This window comes from Prinia subflava, chromosome 2, assembly GCF_021018805.1.
Source record: "Prinia subflava isolate CZ2003 ecotype Zambia chromosome 2, Cam_Psub_1.2, whole genome shotgun sequence".
Classification (NCBI taxonomy): Eukaryota; Metazoa; Chordata; class Aves; order Passeriformes; family Cisticolidae; genus Prinia; species Prinia subflava.
Window position 1 is genome coordinate 54,543,038 of NC_086248.1, and position 16,269 is coordinate 54,559,306.

The window sequence follows — 16,269 nt, forward strand, 5'->3', positions numbered from 1 at the left end:
GTGAAATGCCACAAGAATTCATGTACAATTATTTCCTGCACAGTTCACACCAAAATGATGGGATTACCAGGTGTCAGCTCCCTCCCTCTTTCATATTCAGAAAGATATTTACAGCTCAGGCTGGGCACTTGTCAACAGCACCCAAGTGTTCAGCACAATCCAAAGGAGTTCATGAGAATTTTGGAATGGAAGCTTTTTCACTACAGCTTTCTACACTTTAATTTTACTAGTTGGACTCTTCCAGAATGGGTACAGAGAAAACATACTAGTGTAGATTAATTTTACCAATTGTCGTGGTTGCAAGGGAGGTGAATTTTTTTTCCAGGGGGATGTGGGCAGTCCAATCAGTGATCAGCTTTTCTGCTGGCACCTAGATTGGTCACTCGGAGGTTTGGACACGCCTCTGAGGACACAAAGAGTTAAAAGCAGGAGTCTAGGGGGTTCGGCCTCTTTTCAGATCCTGGTTTCAGCAGAGGGACGTGTCAGGCCTCCTTCCCCTGCCCGGCCATGAGGCTGGGTGGGGGAGGGGAAAACACGTGGTCGGGCTCAGGTAAGCCGGAGCCCCAAGGAGAAGAGAAGAGGGTAGACAGGACTGGAACTGAGCTGCCCCGTCCAGGATGGAGGGGTGGAAAACTGTGGAAGTGCCTTCTGTGTGTGCTCACCCCCTCCCCACCCCCAAACTCCGGGAGAAGGTGCCCAGCTACGTGGGAGTTGCTGAGCCTGGGAGTGCCTGTGTCTGCACCCTGCTGGGAGATAGAAGCTGTTAACCCTTGCTTGGCAGAAAGAAACTTTTCTTAGACATTGATTCTCATGACTGGTGATTTTGGAAAAAAGGAGAAGGAAGCGGCCTGGGACCGAGGTGATAAAGCACGATTGGAAGGAACCCGATGGAAGAATGAGAGGAGTAGCCTTCTGAGCTGGACTTCTCTTGCATAATGTCAGCCATGGACTGAACTTAAGTCTCTTTTGAACATAAACTGCATTTTGGGTGGATACAGCTGCCCTTGCTTTTGCTACAGTGACTGGCACTTGAAGAGTGGAGCGAGCAGAGAAGAGAGGGGGAGGGTGAGGTGGTGCCCTCTGCCCTCAGGGCAGACCTGCTCCTGGAACCCCCGCCCCTGGGTAAAAAGGGGAGAGCTTGGCATGCAAGTATCCTTAAAAGAGCCCTGTATGCAGTTTTGGCCTATGAGACAGCGGTGAGAGCGCTGGACATAGGAAAAAGAGAGAGTCACCCTGGCAGACTTCTCTGGGCGGTGCCACGGGTGACATGGGAACACATAAAGAGTAGACCTGTGTGTTCTAGAGAACAGTCTGTGGTGCCAGAGAGACTCCTCTCTCCCTTGCTGAATTGAAGATTAGTTTTTTTTGAGTGGTGATTGTTTGATCTAAAACCCAAAGGTTAGTCTGTGAAAAGTGATGGGTGGGGAGGTAGAAACCGGGAGAAGAAATGTTCTAAGAAGTTTTTTATTTCTGTCTCTGTGTGTGTTTAAGAGTATTTCTGTCCCTGTTCTTATGTAATTAATAAAGTTTTGGTGGGTTTTTTTGTTTTCAAGATTTAAGCCTGCTCTGCTCTGTTCCTGATCACATCCCACAGGAGTTGTTAGAGAAAAAACATATTCATGGGTGCATTAACATCTGGCCAGTGCCAACCCATGACACCAATGAAAGAGTACTTGTATTTAATACTTGTATTTAACACCTGTTCAGGTATTTATGTGGCTGGAGTAGTGTAAAGTGCTTTTCTATTGCAGCCACAGTAGGGCTTTTCCTTGTATAGCTATTGTTCCTAAAAATACACATTTCTCACTGAAATAGGCTGGTTTTCAAGGGCACAAAAGCCCAAAAAGCACTTCCAAAAATTAGAAAAGATAATCTTCAGCCACTGAGCCTTCAGACATCTCTTAGTTTCAGTTTTACCAAAGCAACAGTACAAACACCACAGGTCTCTATGATGGTTTTGTGGATCCTGGCCATGAAAAAATGTTAAGGGGAAAAAAGCTGCATGCCAAAATAATTATTTTTATATTTTTTTCTTAACCTGTTGTTTTCCCCCTTCAGCTGCTTTGGATCATCACTAAAATCTAAGACAAAATTGCTATAAAATATTACTGCTACTCTAAGAGCAGATGCTCATAGGAGCAGTTTTCAAACTGAAGATTTTACTTTTTCCTAGCCCCAGTTTCAGAGTTATCTATTTGTGGAAGCATCAGGTTACTATCTATCCAAAGTGCATTTCATTACAGTAATTACGGAAAGATATTTTTACAAGGAATCACATGTATAATGTGTGCTGCAACATTATGGAGAAATATATATTACAATATATAACCATAATAGTTTAAAACGTCTTAAGTGCTGCCTAAAGTACTGTTCACAAGGGCAAAACTGGAATGTTGTTTTTCCCCTTGAAGCAGGTACATAATTTTTTAGCTGCCAACAAGCTATGAAATAGTTACAACTTTAGGATGTTGCCATGTTTCAAGTACCCTGCTTCAATCGGTAGAATTCCCTACTTTTAACTATTCAGTTAAAATAGTTCAGACTATTGTAACTACTTTAGTCAACCTAATTTCCTGTTCTCTTGGCTGCAGATAAGTACTTTAATGAAAAGCATGGACAAAATTTTAAAACAAAGTTTCATCACAGTTGCTTGGCAAGGACTCATAACACATACTAGATTTTGTATTATTCACATTTAGGGTCTGAAACTACAGAAGTGTTGTAATAGATGATTAAGTATCAGTCTTAAATTATAGACATGTTGCAGAAGAATACTGGGAATCTATTTACAAATCTCCCAAAAGCATTTACTGTACTATGCTTGGTGTATGTCAGAAAGACTCTTAAGTCATAAAAGTACATGGCAAACTCTTTTGGCATAACATATTCTTACTGAAGCAAACAATGTGCATTAATAATAAAATAAGTATTGGCCTCAATTGTACAGTCAGATCAGGTTTTCTTTTAAGAGGCTGATTGTCCCAAACATCCAAAAAAAAAATATAATGGAAGCTGTGTTTATGTTTAAACAATATAAACTATATTAAATACCATTTCTAATTCAAGACTTTGTTGAATATACCTTGCTCACAGAAATAATCCTAGTGATTTGACTTCAGGCTACTGTAATTATAGGATCAATATTTAAGAGCCACCAAACACTCACAGAGAGCAGAGAAGGTGGTCTACAGGTGAAGACCGGGAACTAAACTGCTGAGATACAAACCTCAAAGGAGAAGAGTTGTATCAGTGGATACAACTCTGTCTCTAACAGCAGCAGCACTGGGGAAATTAACAGTAACTACAATGAAGAAACTGACTCTAAACAAGGTGAAGAGGGTGGCATTTCACATAATGTATCACCACACAGCGTTATTGCTTGCCACAGGGTGCTGGTGAAGCTAAAAGCTTACACAGGTCCAGCAAGACCAGACATGTTTGCGGAAAATATATCCACGGACTATTGCTAAATACACAGAAAGAACATCTGGCTCAGGAACTGCCTGGCAGCATATGGCTGCAAGCATTGGGAATATTGCCCCTTCTTTAAAACCCTTTTATGGGTGTCTTTTAAACAAGTAGGATACCAGGGTGATGGACTTGCTGTCCAAACCTGTCGAGCTACCTTTATGTTCAAATAGGCCATAATTTTAAATAATTCTTGTTCCTTGCAACAATGAAAGTAATGGAAAAGCATGTGAATGCCAAAAAATAGAAATTATTATTTAGCATATAGGACACTAGAAAAAAGTAACTTTAATATACTGCAGTTTTGGTTTTTTTGGTTTTTTTAAGTAACACATCCTATTTAATTCATGATTGAATTTATTGAACTTTCTGAGGATACAATTTCCTGATTAGATTTAAAACCTTTCAAGGAAATCTGGATCACATTTAACATGCAGTTGTCACAAGCAATTCTCAGGAACTCATTCCCAACCACGGACCTTGTGAGGTACAGGTTGGCCTTTTCCAGCTTTGCAGAAATGAAGCAATTCTTCAACTCTAACCCCTGCAGCTGAAACATTTTAAACACAGAGTAACACTGACAGTGTACTTATCTGCAGAACACAGGCCCCTTTCTAAATTGCAAGCCGTGTTCCCTGCTCATAGTGGATGTTCAGCGTTATCTTAATTCAGTGAATTATGTATTCACAAAACAAACATGCATTTAAATTTTAACAGTGCACTTTAGTCAGCAAAACTGTTGTGTTCGTGCCCTGATTGAAAATGTAAATATCAATAATGTCAGTGGACAAACAGAAAGACATCTGCATCACTCTGAATTTCTGAGTGATATTTTGAGTAATGAATAAAAACTGCATTTTCCTACAGCAAAAAGTAAAGATATTTAGAACACCTCTGGATTAGAAGACTTCCTAAAAAAAATCTGTTCTCCCTGTAAAATGTCAGTATATAGTATCAGATCCTATGTCCTTTGAAAAATTACATTCACAGGCATTGCCAGAGCTCATAATCCAGCTCCGACTGATGCCCAAAGACTGTGCTGCTGATTGTTTGGGTTTGGTGTTATGTTTGAGTCAGTAGGACTGAAACCTAAGAACAAATTTTAAATAAACTTTATTTACTTCAGATTAAACCAAGATAGATGGAGCAAATAAAACAAATCCCCTTGAGAATACTCGCAAGAACTCATCTGTTTGAAAATGGTACTAAATACAGTTTACACAGTAGATCTTTAATATTAGAAGAGAATTCCACATTTTGTTTCCTTGCATTTCATTCCTAAACACTTGATCACTATTCATACATTCTGCAGTGTCATGAAAATACCTGCAATATTTAATTTCATCTGTTAGGGCCTAGAGTTTTTTATTTTGCTCCAGCTATTTGTATTTGCATGCAAAGCAGCTAACACAAAGGAGAACTGCAGAATCAAATGATTTGCTAAGTTAATCACAGCATGGCTCTTAGCTAGAACAAGAGTAGGTTCAAAGATCCTCTGAATTACAAATTCAGAGTTGCACAAATTCCAGAGCATGATTCCAAAAATGTGTGAGAAGTTCAGTCTCTGTGCAGCCAGTTCACAAGGTGGGTTTTCCAGCCTGAGGAACCATAGACTGCAAACATTAAGGAATTTTGTTTCTCAGAGCGCCTTTCTGATAGGAAGATAGAAGCGTAGGACCATTTTTCCTTTCTGTCCTGCTATTCTCAATATTTTGTGTTTTGCAAAATAGAGAGCAGCTTTGCTTTCACTTCCCTCAGCAGCTAGTAGGCTAGAGAAGGTGCACTTTAGGAGACTTTGGACATAAGTCCATTTTCACCAGAAGCTGAGATTTCTGCTGCTGGAAATTCTGAGATGACTTTGAGTATTTCTACCGTCAATAATTAGAATTGTTTGCTATAATTTTCTAGATCAAAGCAAAATAGTTCATAATCTGACACTCACATAATCTTTCCCCTTTTCCTGTGTATTAGAGATTTGTACCCTTGGGGTGATCTACAGCACACGTACACAGTGCTGCATAATGGTGGGTGCAAACCAGCTGCCTCCTGTAGCTTCCATTGTTCTTGTAAATATTGACATCTGTGTTTTCTATTCAAAGGATTTCACCTGAAATTACAATACAGTTTATAATCTCGAAAGGTACAGAATTATTTGCCTGATTTTTAGTGCAACTTTTTTTTTCGTCCTCTTTATCCATGTCTGAATTCCATTGTCTTCCCAAGCTAAACTCAGAAAACACACAGAAAGGACAAGATCTTCTGTTAAATTCTCCAGCTTCACAACCAACAGTGGTCACTATTCTGTGCATCACCAACTCAAAAGGAGATTTTTGTGTTAAAAAAAAATAAAATTAAATAAATGTTTAGTCTTCTCCTTTCAAGGAATACTTTGCCACTTAGCAATCTTTTATGTTCAATACCAAATGTATTCAATATATGTGGCCATACCAATAGCTATCAGTCATAGCAGCACCTATAATGAGACTGTGATCCAGCAGTGTTCAAACCAGATTATCAAGGATCAGTTTTGGAACTTGAAGATTCACCTAAGTACCCCCATAAGTTGAAGCTCAGGGAATAGGTGAGGCAAATGTATTTTTGTGTCTTGAAAGTAGCATCTGTCCATAAATGCAGAGATGTCAGCCTGATACCCAGTTCCAAGGCAGGGCCCTCCAGCTCCTGTAGCTTCAAAAGACTCTACAAACTCCTTGCTTGGCCCTCTGCCAAGAGTGGTGATTACAAAGTGTCATGACATGCAATGCTTACTCATTTTTCTTATGTGCCCCAAATGCCTGGATTTTTTCCTCCTGACAAGTTCTGGATCTTGCTATTCCTAACTACAGAACTAAAAATAAAATGCTGGTGCAGAACAATGTCTGTCAGCTCCTCTCCTAAAGCAGAGGACAAAAATAAACAAGACTATCCTATATGTAATGCATGGATACATTAAAGAGGGTTTTGTTATGAAACACTGTTTGCATTTACTAAAACATAAAATGGAAAGACTGAGCTTGTAATGGTGCAAGCAACAACCTATCACCTTTTTTTTCCCCATCAGATTAAGAAGGAAACAGCTGTTGTCAGATGGCACATGATGCCAATAGTCGAACAGGAAGGATTACAGCATTCAAGTCATCTTAATCCCAGTGCATAAGCATTAATAGAGGCTTTTCTTTCGCCACAAATGGCTAATGTAGCTAAGCTCTGACACTGGTCTGAACTTCTCACTTACCTAGGGAAACTAGATACTGTTGTTAGCAGCACAGTAGATGAAGTAGTATTTCCTTTAATAAAAATGTCATGAAAGATTTACAAATCTGATGTAAACCATTAAATTGACAAGACCATGAAGCCCAGAATATTAAAATAGTTTCTCTATGTTAGCTCTAAAGACACCTTGAAAGAAAACATAACATCCTGTACCACATTTAAATCTATTGTAAGCAGCTCACTGTGATTTCTTATTTATCAAATTGATCTGGACCTTATACTCTGCTGTGTGACAGAGTTCAAGGGAAATTTCTAAGGGCACAGAGTGCAGGGGGAGTCAGTAAATACCAGGCAGCTCACTGCATGGAAACTGCTTTTGTTTAGGAGCAGAAACTGAGTTCTGAAAGACTAAGACATTTCAAAGTGATATTTACTTAAACACCGCTGTTCTGTCTTCATTTTATGTCTGTCTCATAATTCTGAAGGCCTTTGTTGATCCTATTTCTAGCGAGCACGCATTCTCAATTCTTATTTTTAAATTAATCTTAAAAACATCTAGTTACCTCGTATCACTACTACATGTTTTAATGCTCTTTTATTAATATCATCTGTATTTTGATGAGTTTTACTGCTCTTATTAATATTACAATGGCAGTAGTCTTAATTATTTTTTTTATTATTATTATTTACCTTACTGGGTAAATCACCATTATTCACCAAAAAGCTGAGAGCTAGTGTGGCACTGTGGGGAGGAAAAGCTAAGGACAAATTTGCTGCTGCAGGGAGTTCAAAGGATTATCACACAGCCCAATCCTTCAATTTTATTAGAAATTGATCCCTTAACTGAATTAACTACCCAAGTAGGTTTTTATCCAAATTAAGTTTCCTTCTTAAGTTTGTTTAGAGGCAGATGGCAGCCTTTAAAGGTTATTGGAGATATAAAGCATTCTATCTTATGTTTGTAATCATAAATCAATACCATGTCCCTCATTCATAGAGAATATGTGCTTTTCTGTGGCTATGAAATCTCTTGTCTCATTATGCCCAGGTCTAATAGCATTTACTGTCATAATAGCAAAATGTAGCATTTATGGGAGATGTTAATCTGTTGCTAGTGCTGGCCACCAAATGCAGGGCCATATGTTTCTCTGCTGGGAAGAACAGAAAGGATTTACACTCTTTACACAGAATTAAAATTTCCTACAGGAACAATACATGACAAATCAGTTCTCCTCTTGCACCTACCCTTTGCTGTAATGTCCCCAAACCTGGGCTTTGGAGAAAACTTAAAAAATTGGGTAGCATTGTAGAGTGGACTATAGGGGTTGGTTTGCCGCTGTAGAGAGGGGAGGGATTCTCTCATTTTTGCTAGAGGAAATGTCAATTCTGCAGAAAGGAAATTAAAGTAAAGATACCTGTAAACAAGGGAATGTATGTCTGGATCTCATTACTTTGTGTAAATCCCTAGGCCATTTGATTTTGCCTCAGAAATTATTATAAAATCCTCGATGTCAATGCGTGCCCCTGCTATGAGCATGAGGAGATTCATCACTTCACTACCTACAGACATTCCAACTTTGAGAGCAGAATCAAATACAATTTAAAAAAAAAAACAAAACCAAACAAACAAAAAAACCCACACCACAACTTTGTCCAGACTTGATGCAAGGAAGAAATAAACAGATTTTTTAGCTCCATAAATATTTTCTTGACTTTAAGCTTATTTTTCAGCAGACATGAAGTATTAGCATTTCTGTTGTTAAAAACATTAAATTTTTCGAATGTCTACGACTACTTCATTTCTGCTGGACATCTCTGTGTTGAGTTTGTCTCCAAATGTCATTCTTGACCCTTTTATTTCTTTTCCTTGTATTATGCTTTTCAATCTAGGTGGCAATTTTGAATGGCATCGGCATGCATTTCTTGCTGTCACTATTTGTTACTATGCTCCCTAGGAAGAATATTTTTTGCAAATGCAACTATATACAGTTTTTTGTTGAAGTCACCAAGTTCTTGCCATGACATTGCTTGACTTATGTATTAGTAAGTCCACAAAATGTCTTGATTTCTAATTCCTCCATCAGATAACTTCAGATTTCTGCAGCTCAGTGGGACACATAGTGCCTAAGAGCTCTTTCTGAGATGTTGGCTTCTAGTAAGTAAAATGTGCTTGTCTACATTATTTTCTTGATTTGACTTTCTATTAGTTATCATTGCTTCTGCTTTAAACCTCTGACATCTCAAATCTTACTTTACTACACAAATCTTACATTGTTTCTTATTTTGATTTTTGGGGTACAGAAAGAAAAATTATTGAAGTGATGCAACCCTTCCCTCCAAGCTGATGGACTCTGATGGCCACACTGGCTTCTTTTTTTTAATCCAGAGATTATGAAGGGAGTTTTGAAAGTACAATGGAGGAATGAAGCTGACAAAAATTATGCTTATTACATGACAGAAATCAAGTACCCATCGATTATATTGATCATTCTTGCAAGGAAAAAAAAAAAAAAGAAAGTTATATTAGGCTTTTTAATTCTTACTGCAGTCAGTTTTGCTGAGATGATATGTCAGGAAGGCTTGAAGGAAAAAAGTGTCTGTGCAGAAAGAGTGAGGGAATGAAGGTCTACGTATGCCACGCATACTGTTGTACTCCCTAAGAGAATGAGGGAAACAAGCTCTAGAAAAGCCACCACATGGGCTACCCTGCCAAGACCACGCCTGGATTGACACAGAGAGGAGATGCTGGCTGGGAAATATCTGCCAGCCATCCTCCTCCTTGGTGGTAAAGATCACATTCCACCTCCAAAGAGTACAAGCGTCTCTTGGTGAGAGGCTGAAATGGTGTCTCAGGGCACGTTCCTTGGGCTCTGATAATCCTCCTGCCTTTGTATGAGTTCCGGGAGGTATCCCATGGAGCAGAATGGTGAGAAATTAAATGATAACAAAATGTCAGTGATGACCTTTAACCAAAGATCTAGTTAAGTTCAGTTGAGGGAAAACTGCTGGGTTGAAACTCTTAATTCACTCTGAGAATTTTTTTGCCATTTATCATAGATGGCTCAGAAAGTGGTTTAAGCCATTTCAATGCAGTGATGTACAAATATCCTTTTCTTTAGCCAAAAGTGCTGATGGAAGAGGGTGACTTCTTTGCAGAGCTGGAAATACGATCATTTAGTAATCCTTTTTAGTCAAAATGAGCTGAATTGACAACTTTAAATAGCATGTAGCTACTAACAGCATTTTGCTGAGTGCATGCATTTTTCTTTGCATGTCAGTTTTAAATAAAAATAAGAGTTCAGGCTTACATACAGATGATTCCCAAGTCTAGATACCTTGAGTTCTCTGTTCCCCAGCCTCACCACAGGTTTCTCAGATGTTCAGTATCTTCTGAAGGAAAAGGATTGGGAGTTCCATAAAGATCACTGACAAGTGTGCTGCATCTTCAGTTGAGAAAATAAATGGATTTATCTAAACACTGTATAAAGTATGAGCAAAAAGTCTACAAGAAAGGAGTGGGGAGGGAGAAGCAGCAGAGGATGGCAAGAAAACTCTGTCTTAAAAGTCAAAAATGTAGGGATAAAGTAAAAATTGCTGAAAGCCAAGCAGGCTCCTGACAGTTGACAGATCTCGACACCTAACAATATAAATAAAAATATATATAGTATTCTTTGACAGTACAGAGAAAAAGAGAAATTAAATGGCAATGAAGTTGCTGCATAATAAGAATGAAGTTGATATCAAAGATAATGTTGGCATGGCCATCCCAAAACTTCCCAATTCAATAATACTCTGTTGGGATAATGACAGCAAAAGCCAGACTAGTCCTGAAAATCTGTGGATAACACTACATTTTATTCAAGTGAGAAGCAAAGTTTTTAAGGTTTAATAAAATGAAGGCAGGCAGAACAGATAATCATCTGTCCCAGATATTGAAATAATTTCCCTTAGAATTCAATAGTAAGTGATAACAATAATCTATCAGCTCAAGTGATGCTATATTACCAGAGAATGTCAACATAACATAATAAACATAATTCAGACAGAGAAAAACTGAAAAACTGGCAACTTACACCTGTTACTCTGAGCTTGACAGTGTGCAAGTGTTTTTTAAAAGCTTCAAAGGAAAGCAGATTTTGAGATGCAGCGGTAAATGGAAAACTGGCATAAAATACAAGGCACTCTTTACCTTTACCAAGGTAAATACAGATTTTAATAATAAAATAACTTGTATTAAGGAGCAGGGGCTGCAGGAGACCTATCCTATATGGCCTTCAGTATTGCATTTGATGCTGGAACACATAAGGATTATAACTACATACAGAGCTAAACAAACAGGAAAGTGGGAACAGTACAAGGTTGTAAATGAGGGAAAAGCTTATCTGAAAAGAGACAGCAATACATTACACTGAAAAACAAATGCATTGGGGGGGTCTTCCTATTAAAATTTCTCTGGGTTCCCTCCTACTAATGATCTTATTATTTGGTGTTTTCATTCATAACTTTGGCACAGAAAGAAGAATATGAAATTTACTGATATTCTAAAATTAAGGATATCAATTTAGAGAAAGTCCAGGATATTATACAGAAAAATGGATTAATGAAAGGACTGAAAAAATAAAAAATCATCCACAAGTGCATGAATTTAATAGACTTAACAACTACATTTTATGCTATAAGCTAGGGGGCTCATCAGCTTGAAATGACAGATATTAATTGGTCATAAGGCAACCATCAAACACAGTGTTTTACAGTAATAAGAAGCTACAGGCAGTTCTGTGTACATCTAGCTATATCAGGCTAGATAGCAGACTTTTAATAGCACAGGCATTGATCATACGTTAAGTAAAATTATAGTGCCCCTTCCAATCACTCATGATCAAGAAAAATGTGGTCAAATGTGCACAATCAAATGTGGAAAAGAGAAGCGTCTACTCAGCATGAGCAGCTAAGAAGCAACAGTAAAATTCCTGTATGTGAGTACTCATAAACATATATATCTTAGGTGGGAAAATCAATTTCATTTCATAGACAATGTCGATACAAAAGAAATAGTAGAAACTTTACACTGGCATTTATAGATTTCCAGAAATTAATTTCTAAATTTCAAGAGGAGCATTGTTCCAGCACACCCATCAAGAAGGACAAACAGGCTAATCTTTTAAAAAACTTGATATGTTCATGAAGTGGATTAAAGACAGTAGCTTTTTTATCAGGTAGCACTCAGAGAGACAAAAAGTCTTTTTCAACCTGGCATCCTTATGTCTTGTGTTTCTTCACCAGGGTATAAGAACAGTAGAGAGTGGCTACATTAGATATTAAAAAAAAAAACCAACCAAAAACATTAAGGACACATTAAGCTCCTAAAAGAAAATGAATTCAAGAACTTCAGAAGTCAACAACATCACTTCAGCTCTGTGTGTCCCAATATGAAAATTGTTTTAATGTATAATTTTTCAAATCAAACAAAATCATTCACAAGTATACCTTTGGCTTGAGAGGAGAGGAGGGGCTGGTAAGAATAAAAGAGCAGCCAATGGTCTGTGCAGACCATTTGTATGCTACTGCAAGAGCATAAGGAGCCATAAAATAATGCCTGAACTCTTTAACCTCACCTGCAGCACTCAGCAGAGCCATGTGTCCTTTACTTGACCATCAGAGACACTAGCACCAAGCCCAGAAATCATCATGGTTGCCTGGGATGCTCTAAGAGAAACATGAAACTTCTGAAAAAATTCAGAATTCACACATTCCAATGCTGTGCAACCCAAGGATATCTTTTGGTGAGTGTAAAGGTGTTGGAATCAGAGGGATGAAGTAAGATGTAACTGACAGCGTCAGCAGAAGTCAGTTACTTCTAAAAGTAAAAGCCTTATTGTATTTCATACGACCACTTTCAGAGACAGGTTGTGAAAATTAATAATTAATTGATTTTTAAAAAAGGAACTTCCAAAACAGCATTTCAAGCCTGGGACAGCACTTTTCCCCATTTGTAGCTTTAGAATTTGCACTTCCTTAAATGAACTACATCAGCCATGCTTCAGTTTGAATTTCTGCAATACAATTTACTGTGGAAATCTCCTTCGAATGTTCACTCTCCTCATGAATATCTCACATTCATAAATCTAAATGTTTGTCTTTAGTTTGCTTGTACTGCCTGGTGTTGTCATTGTGAACTGCTCTATCTGCTGCCATCTCCTTTGTTTGTTGTTCTCAAGAATCACTGCTCGTTTCTCTTTTTTTGTGCACTGCTTTGCTCTCACTTGGTGCATGATCTTTATTTATATGAAGATAATTACATTAAGTATATTTGTATGAAAGCATCTCACCTTGCTGAGAACCTAATTTAGTATTTTTACAGTTAGTTTCTTGGCTTATCCATTTCCATTCTGTGAGCCTGCTTTTTGTCTGACTGAAACTAATCAGAAGTTTATGACTCAGCAGAATGGGTACAGAACCATGCTCTATGAGGGTTAATTAGCTGAGGTAAGTATGAGAGACAAAGTACTGCTACATGATTTCTTCTAGCATCATGAGCATTGCATTTCAGTGTATTCCCCTCTGATTTTCAGAAAGGGGATTTTTTGGCACAATTGTATAGTGCCCAAGGTTTTCATATTATTCCTGTAGCTTCAGGATCCTATGTTTGGCAAGCTGTCCAATTCAAAGACAGGTTCCTATGATGTCCACAGTTCTGCTGACTGTGCAAGTTCTAAAGTGATTTGAATTAACTACCTACTTCTAAGTAAGACCTGAATTAAGGACATAGTTACTATTTTTTAAAGATCTGATTATAGTAATTGTTTGGGCTATTTTACTCTCATAGTCTAATCTCGTCACAAACTCTATTCTTAGAAATTTATGAAATACAATTTTTAATATTTAAATACATTTTTCCTAATATATATTAACATAATGTTTATTCACTTAACTGTGTCAGAACTTTAAAATTAAATTCATGGACTGGGACTCAATGGTTAAGAATTTATACAGAATACAGGAGTTACAACTTACCCGTAGCATTTCTGCCTGGGGTGAGAAAAAGGCATACTGCTGATGAGAAGCATTTTCCCCATCACGCCAGCTACCTAACTATTCTTAACTCAGCCTGCCAGCTAATTTTTTGGGGGTTTCTTGCTGTTAATTGGTTTTCAGCTACTTCCATTTTCATTAATAGTAAACTAAATATTATGGTGTGGCTATCCAGAAGCCTACTAAAATTATTTAACCAGAAATCACAGTATTTCAAGAATTTGTCAGACAATTTCATATGTATGCACTTGTTTCTACATTGCTGTTTTCTTGATTCATTTTTATGTTGCTGGTCACTTACTAAAGGAGGCAAATAATAAGCACCTGGTAATACCTAACAAAAGTTGTTTATATATGACTAATATTGACTGAAACAACCGTCCCCTATCTATCATGACTTTGTGACATGAACGGAAAAAAATATTATGTGATCTTGCTAAAATTAATCCATACTTTAAGCCTCCAGACTCACTAAAGATGACCAAATGTGCAAATCTTCCCTGTCCTGCTGATGAGTATTGGGTTTAGGGAACACCTTTTGCTCATTTATATCCTGACAGATACTTCCACAATTTACCACTCCAGCAATAGTCAGTGAACTCCTCTTGTTTAGCACTGACAAATGGTAAATTATCCTTACTCATGTTCATTTAGGACTAATAACCTTCAGTTTTTCAGATGCTGCATTTATTGCATCCCTTCTGAGCCGTATCTCCAAGAGCTCTACTTCTCATATAAAAGAAGATTGATTGACTTCTTAGCATCTTCCCTAATTTTATTGACTTCTTTCACCCAGTACTAAACTACTCCAATTCTGCCTTCAGCCAGGGCACTGACCAGGCATTTATCAAACTTTCAGATACGCTTTTCACTCCTTCTCAATGTTTTGATGCTCATCCAGCATGAGAAGAGCATCCTTAAAATTTATTGAACTTGTTAGCCTTTTTGCATCTTTTCTCATGATAGCTACAAAATACTTGACAGTGATGAGGCTGTCACTAGATCAAGAACATAACTTTTTTGCTCTGCTGCATTCATTCAGCTGTCTGCACTAATTGCTGTTCCCTAATTCCCTTTATAATATAAAGTCTTTGAGGCTGAGGTGTTTTTAGTCTGATGTTTATAAAGCAAATAGAGCCATGAAGCTCTGATTCAAAACCAGCAGGAATATTCCTTTAAATAAATAACAAGGGCAGAGAAAAACAGAAGAGAGGCAGGAAGAGGGTTCTGGCAGCGGTTTTTGGTTCTTGACTTCCTTCTCTGTTAGCCCAGAAAAGTAACACGGTATAAAATCACATAAATTTACAAATTTAGAGCTGTGGTTTTGGTCAGACTTGCAGAATAAGCTTAACAGTTGTAGCAGTTAAATCAGTGGGAAAAACCTCATGTAAAACTGGTGATATTACATACTTCTCTTACGCAATTCATGTCAAAGTATTGTTATTTCAACAATTGTTTAAAAAATATCTACAGACTGCAGGTATTCTAGGAATCAAGTCTTAAATCATACCAATAAGAAGTTATAGTACAGTACATTGATTGCTTTTGTTTCCACTCATTTGTATGGCTAACTTGAAAAAAATTAGGTAATGAAATCAACTCTCAGAGCAGCCTTATGTGAAAATGCTACACTAGAATATCATTACATTCAGAAATTGAATTTCTGTTTGCTATTCTTGATGCATGTTATTCAAGTTTTCAATCGCCTCTTTCGATGTACATCAAGTGTTCATATACAGGAGAGAAACAGTGATTCAACAAAACACAAGTAGAACATTACCAGAAGTGAGTGCTTTTTTGCTTTCCCTCCACTCAGTGCAAAAATATTTGTATTTGCCGGCTAAATTCTAATTAGAATAGATGATACTGGGAAAAATGGCTTAGTAATGCGTCCTGGCAGAAATTGTATTAAAAAAAAAAAGACCAAATATGCAATTTGTCTAATCCATGCTACTATAATCACACTGTACAATGCTGTAGGGACGCCGACTTTTCAGACTTTAGACAGATAATGCGGTGCCGCAGGACGCGCTCCGGGGAGCGGCCGGGAACAGCCGGCCGCGGCGGGAGCGGGGAGCGCCGGCCGGAGCAGGACACGCTGCCAGCGGCGGTGACAGCCCCGCCACTGCCGCCCGCTCCCGCAGCGCGCCGCGGTTCCTGCCCGGCCGTCGCGCCCGGCGGGAGGAGCAGCGCGACGGCCGCGCTCGCCCGCCCTTACCTCAGGTGCAGGTAGTGCACCAGCTTCGTCACCACGGTCACCATCTTCCCGGGTCACCTTCGCCGCCGCTGCCTCGGGGCCGGGAGGGACACGCGATAAGAAGGGAGCGCTACCCGGGGACTCCTCCGTCAGCGGCTCCTCTCTGCCGCTTCACCGCTCTCGGCTCCTCGGGCGGCAGCGGCTTCGCCCCTCAGCCGTGCCCTCCCTGCCCGCGCCGCCGCCGCCGCCGCCGCTGCGGACACTCGGCCACCGACGCCCCGCCCTGGCAGAGGTGGGGCCGGGCCCCCCGCGGCACCGCCCGGGCTCGCCCCTGCTCCGCCCGGCCCGGGGCAGCGCCCGCG

At 38.9% G+C, this 16,269-nt stretch overlaps 1 protein-coding gene across 1 annotated transcript in view; it reads right to left on the bottom strand.

Annotated features, from left to right (window-relative positions):
- Positions 1-16,055, bottom strand: part of ARHGAP18 (Rho GTPase activating protein 18) — a 97,098-nt gene extending 81,043 nt beyond the window's left edge. Inside the window, exon 1 of the mRNA XM_063389983.1 lies at positions 15,929-16,055. Coding sequence (XP_063246053.1) covers positions 15,929-15,972 — 44 coding nt within the window. The 5' untranslated portion in view covers positions 15,973-16,055. The remainder of the gene's footprint in view (positions 1-15,928) is intronic.
- Between the last annotated feature and the right edge of the window lie 214 nt (positions 16,056-16,269).